General features: G+C 56.6%; 1 protein-coding gene across 1 annotated transcript; it reads left to right on the forward strand.

The window, feature by feature from the left end:
* The first annotated feature begins 3,197 nt into the window (after nucleotides 1-3,197).
* On the forward strand, nucleotides 3,198-5,131 carry RPRML (reprimo like). Its single transcript, XM_027745992.2, has 2 exons — nucleotides 3,198-3,301; nucleotides 3,864-5,131. Exon 2 carries the CDS (start codon nucleotides 3,976-3,978, stop codon nucleotides 4,309-4,311), a length of 336 nt encoding a protein of 111 aa, XP_027601793.1. The 5' UTR covers nucleotides 3,198-3,301; nucleotides 3,864-3,975; the 3' UTR covers nucleotides 4,312-5,131.
* The last annotated feature ends 259 nt before the right edge of the window (nucleotides 5,132-5,390 follow it).

Consider the following 5,390-nt stretch of genomic DNA (forward strand, 5'->3'; position numbering starts at 1 on the left):
CTCCTCATGCTGCTCTGGCTCTCCCAGCTCGCACAGGGACCTAAGAAACCCTGGCGGCGAGTCCTCGGCACTGGTGACCTGCAGCCGCGGGGCTGGTAACAGGCTCTTTCCCATAGGCTCTTCCGCCTGGCTTTAATTCCTCGCAAAATCTTAGGCGCTCCTTCCTTTCGTTAACTCTTGCGGGAAAGGCGGCTCGTTTTAAACCCCGGCTGAGCCGCCCGAGTTCAAGGATTTAAGGAGAAATAGAGCAAATACACGCTGATATGAAAGCGTGGGTTCTCAGCTCAGAGATGGGCAAATGGGAATATCCCAGCTGGGAGCTGAGGGAGACCAAAAATTGGACCCGGTGGAACCAGCAGTCTGGGTATAAACCTGGACGTGGGTTCAGCTTTGGGGCCAGATAATTTGGACCTGATTTTCTTCTTACCTGTATTGTTTTTTTCCCCTCTGTGTCCTCAGGAACGGCTCCTGTGCTAAGCAAGTACAGGGAATGGGATGTGCACAGAAATGGTGGAGCTGCCTGTGGATGCCTCCCAAAGGGGTTTTGTCAACATCTCACTGCCCTGCAACACCGAGGGCAGAGACAGGGGAGCTCCACAGACAGGCTGGGGGGTGAAAGGGAGAGAAGGGCTGTTTCCCTGGAGCCCTGGGATGCTCCCTCCCAGGGAGTGACAGGGGCTGGGGACAGTAATGAGGCAACCCTGAGTCAAAAAGATCCAACTCAGAAATACCAGGCAGTAAAAATGAGCCTATATTGGTGCCAAGAGCTGTACCCACAGCCTGGCAGTGCCAGGGGCTGCAGGGGATGTGCCCAGTGCTGTGTGAGAGCACAGCTCCAGGCCAGGAGAGATGGGGATAACAGCACCTGTCCCACATCCCACGGATCTCAAGGAGGTGGCAGTGCCTGTGAGGGTGAGATGGAGATGTGGGCTCTGCTTCAGGATCTGGAGCTTTCCTTGGCTTTGAAAGAAGATGTTTTGATGCCTCTTGGCTTCCCCAGCAGTCCCATGGGCCCTGTGGGTGCTGCTGTCCCCCCATGGTGTCTGGGCTCTGCTCACTGGGATCACTGGGATCACTGGGATCACTGGGATCACTGGGATCACTGGGATCATTGTCTGCCTGGGATCCAATTCCCTCCCCAGGGCCTGTTAATGAGGATTTGGCAAAGGGGACTAGAAGCCCGTTGACCCTCACATGATGTCAAAAAGGGCTGTACCTTGGCTGAGACATCAATACAACCCCCAGACCTGCTTTTGGGTAGCTCTAGTCTTGCCCTGCTTCAGACCCCAGAACCACCTCACACTGCAAACCCCACTAACCAGTTTTAGGGCATTCAAATTCCTTGTTTTCTGCCTGGACGTGCTGCCTACGTGGCTTTCTGCCCACATGGCTGCCTGTGCCCATGTGCTACCCTGTGTCACCCTGTGACATGTCCAAGTGCTTCATGGGAGGGACAATTAATTCATCTGAAGTGTCCAGAGAGAACTGTGGGACCCTGCTGGGCTCTGCACACCCCCAGAGCTGAGCTGCCATCCATGGCCCAGGCTCTCTTCACCAGGGACTCATCCTGCCCAGCACCCAGTTGCCCAAACTGGCACGTGCTGCTGCTCCCAAGGGTCCTGCAGCTCCCTGAGTCCTGGAACTCCCTGCCCAGCGTGGGCTGTGATACTCCCAGCATGGTGTAAAAACTCTGAAGAAGAAGGAAAAAGTAATAAAATGAAGTATTTCATCTGCCTGGACCTTCCCAGGCTGGTCATGCCTGAGGACAAGGATGGCATGAACTTATCCAGCACGTTTGGGTGGAATTTCCCACCCAGCTGCAGGAAGGTGCTGCTTGTCCTGGAAACATCACTGGCATGTGGATGTCCCATCCCTGGAAGTGCTCAAGATCACCTTGGACAGGGCTTGGAGCAACCTGGTGTAGTGGTAGGTGTCCCTGCCCGTGGCTGGGGGGTTTGGGACTAGATGAACCCAAACCATTCCAGGATTCCGTGATGTTACATCCAGGCACTGTGTAACAGGCGGTGGGACGCTCCGGATTTTGGGGTCTGTGGTGGGATAAAGGCAGGGGAGTGTTTGGGAGCCCAGGCAGCCCCATTGCCACAGGCTGTGACCCAGGAGCGTGTGTGCAGCCCAAATCCATGCTGGGGTGTGCTGGGAGAGGAGAGGCTGGAGCTGGAGCCACCAGAGGGAGCAGAAACTCCTTCAGTCTGGGAGCGAGCGGGGAGAGGAGCTCCCACCCACCCGGGCTGGGGCACTGCGGGTGCTCTGCTTTCCCGTGGGGATTTTTCCCGGCCCTCAGGTTAAACACGAGCAGCAGCTCGTTGGATCAGGGCTTTCACCTCCTCCCTGCAAGTGCTTCTTCTGCAAAGTGCCCTCCCAGCGGGAGCAGCTCAGTGAGAAAACACCAGGTGCTGAACAAGGAGGAAAATGCAACAAGTAAACCCCAAACCGAACAGTTTCGTGCCCTTAAAGTCACGGCAGAGAGCAGGGGCACAGGTCCCTGCCCAAAAGGAAGATCAGCTGGCACTGCCCCTACAAAGCTCCCCCCACCCTTGGTCAGTGCAGGCTCCTGCCTTTGGCTGCAATTCCTCCATCCTCATTTTCGGTTTGTTACGATCCCCTCGGGGGCTGGGCAGAGGAAACGAGCCAAGATGGACATGGATAAACCGGGACAAGGCGCTCAGGCTCTGGTTTGGGGGTGATCTGTGCCATCCACACACGATTCCAGGCACACACCAAAGGGCAGAGCTGGGGAGCCGGGACATGGCAGCGCCACGGGCACAGCCTGGGAGGAGCAGGGTCAGGGCTGAGCCAGGCATGGGTGGGCACCTTGACCTGGGGGGTCAGTCTGGGAGCTTGGGCAGACACAGAGAGGGGAGCGATGATGAAGCTTCCCCTGGGATTGTCCTGGTGGGGCTGAGGGGCCTGTGATGCTCCAGCCCTGGCTGCTGCTGTGGGACAGGGCAGAGATCAGGGGCAGCACTGCAGAGCTGCCCTTCAAAGGGCCAAAGGAGCAGGAGAGGGGAGAAGAGAGAGACCAGTGTGCTCCGAGGAGGAAACCCCCGGCCGGAGGAACGGGGCTGGATCAGCTCCTCCCGAGGCACAGGACAGGCATCGCCGAGCAGAGCTGGGGGTGGACCGGCTGCGTTGGGCTGCTCGGAGAACGAGTGGGTGGCACAGAGCAGCAAACAGGGATCAGCGACGGCAGCGCTGGCCGGAGGCTCACAGGAGCCTTCGGGGGAGGGGACAGGGACCGGCCGGGAGGAGCAGCGACCGTGCAGGATGCTTTTGGGAGCAGGTGGGGGGGGACTGGAGGCAGGGATGAGTTAGGTGCTGCTCCACAGGGCCTCAGGGGTCAGCCCCCACCCGGGGGTGGCACTGGGCTGGGTGTGGGCACCCGTGGCAGGGCAGAGAAGGGGTGCCCGGCGTGGGGAAGGGGTGGGCAGCAGGGTGAGCGTGGAGGGGGAGGAAGGCGGTCCTGGGGGGAGGCTGGAAGGGGGTGGAGTTGCTGTTTTTGCTTCGAACACGGTGAGGACTTCAGCGTGGAACTTGCATTTGTGGAGCTCCCAGCCGGCAGGCACCAGCTCTCCCTCCCGCGGGGGAGCCCCGGCAGCGGGTGGCACTGCTTTAGGGGGGCAGCTCGGGGCAGTGGCCGGGGCAGGGGGCATGGGGTGATCTCTGGCTCCATCCTCTCCCCCGAGCCCCCTTCGCCTCTTCTCTCTCTCTCTCTCTCCTTTTGCTGGTTTGGGAGCTCGTGCCAACGCTGTGCCAGGAGGGATCTGGGAGCCAACCATCCCTTGGCTGCATCCCTGGCTTCCCACCTGCTCCCAGCCTCGGGGAAGTTTCCCTCTCCATCCCAGGCGCTGAGAGAAGAAAGGCAGGAGGTGCCCCGGAGCCCACCAGGGGTGGGCAGGGGGACAGCCCGGCTTCCCTTCCGCCTTTCCCGAAGATTTTGGGATCGCTCGACAGACCATGAATGGATCCTTTTTCAACCAGACTCTCCTGGAGCAGGGAGCTGACCCCAACAGGACCCAGGGCTTGGGGGTGCTCATGGCCTGCTGCAACGGGACCGGCGCCGTGCTGGCCACCGACGGCGGCTCCTCGGCGCTGGCCCCCGACGAGAGGAGCCTCTTCATCACCAGGGTGGTGCAGATCGCCGTGCTCTGCGTCCTCTCCTTGACTGTCATGTTTGGCATCTTCTTTTTGGGCTGCAACTTGCTCATCAAGTCCGAGAGCATGATCAACTTCCTGGTGAAGGACCGAAGACCTTCCAAGGACGTGGGCGCTGCCATCATGGGACTTTACTGAGGCTCCCGGAGGCAAGTGAACTGTCTGGACCCCGTGCTGAGATGCACATTCCGTGTGTTTGGGGCAGCTGGGGGGAGTGGGAAGGGAGGGAGGGGTCTTTTAATTTGTCTGTGTCCATGGGGAAGCAAACCTGTGCTTCCCAGCCAACAAACTGTCGGTGTGAAGGGGGAGATGTCCCTGGAGCTGGGTGAAGCACAGTGAGTGCCCAGCATCGTGTTGCATGCAGAAATGGCTTAAGTTTTGCATGAAACTTGCAGAAACAGTGATAATGTGCAGATCTGGACTCTTTCCTGCTGTTTCCTTGGATACTGCTACCTGGGCTTGAGGGCTCAATTAAAAAAAAAAAATAAAAAAAAAAGGGAAATAACTCGTTACAAAAAGAAAACAAAAGAACAAACTAAAGGGAAAGCAAAATGCAGGGCGTAGACTTTGTCTTGGGCAGGGGCAGGGGAAGGGAAGCGCCCTGTGGGTCGTACAACCAAGTCTGCATGCTCCCAAATGTGTCAGTCCATGTGTCAGTGTTCTGGACCTTGAGCATGCACCTTCTGCTAGTTTTGTAACAGGGAAAGCATGTTCTTCCTTATTTTTCTGAGCTATCCTGTTAAATAAACTGGTACTTTCTTCTTTCACATTCTGCTGAAGGAAGAAAAGGACCCAGATAAACACCAACCCCACTCCACCCCCAAATCAAAAGCATGCTTGTTTTTGTACACACCAGCCTTTTTTTCCAAGTGCTATATTGTTACAGTCCTTGAGGTTTTTTGTAGTTCTTTTGCAAACTGGTGAACATTCGGGAAAAAACCAACCTGTTTCAAAAGAATTTTGTGGTGTCTTTATTCTTTGTGTGTGTGCAGTTCAGGAATTTCAATCCTACTTCCAGATATAACCATCTCACCTTCCGAGTGAACTGTAATCAGAGGTATTTCTTTAAAGCAGAAACCACCACCATCATTTTTCCCAGGCAAGTATCAGTTATCACCAGCAAATAAATTCATCAGGAACTACATATTCCAGGCTCATATGAAAAACCTGCAGAGTGCTGAAGCAAAGACTCATAAAGATGCTTCGAGTGCCTCTTG

The sequence above is a fragment of the Pipra filicauda genome, unplaced genomic scaffold (genome assembly GCF_003945595.2).
Source record: "Pipra filicauda isolate LSUMZ 115617 unplaced genomic scaffold, ASM394559v2 scaffold193_size2426894_pilon, whole genome shotgun sequence".
NCBI classification, from domain to species: domain Eukaryota; kingdom Metazoa; phylum Chordata; class Aves; order Passeriformes; family Pipridae; genus Pipra; species Pipra filicauda.

Bases quoted from the DNA above. Each gene is read 5' to 3' on its own strand.
- RPRML (XM_027745992.2), top strand. From the start codon at position 3,976: ATGAATGGATCCTTTTTCAACCAGACTCTCCTGGAGCAGGGAGCTGAC.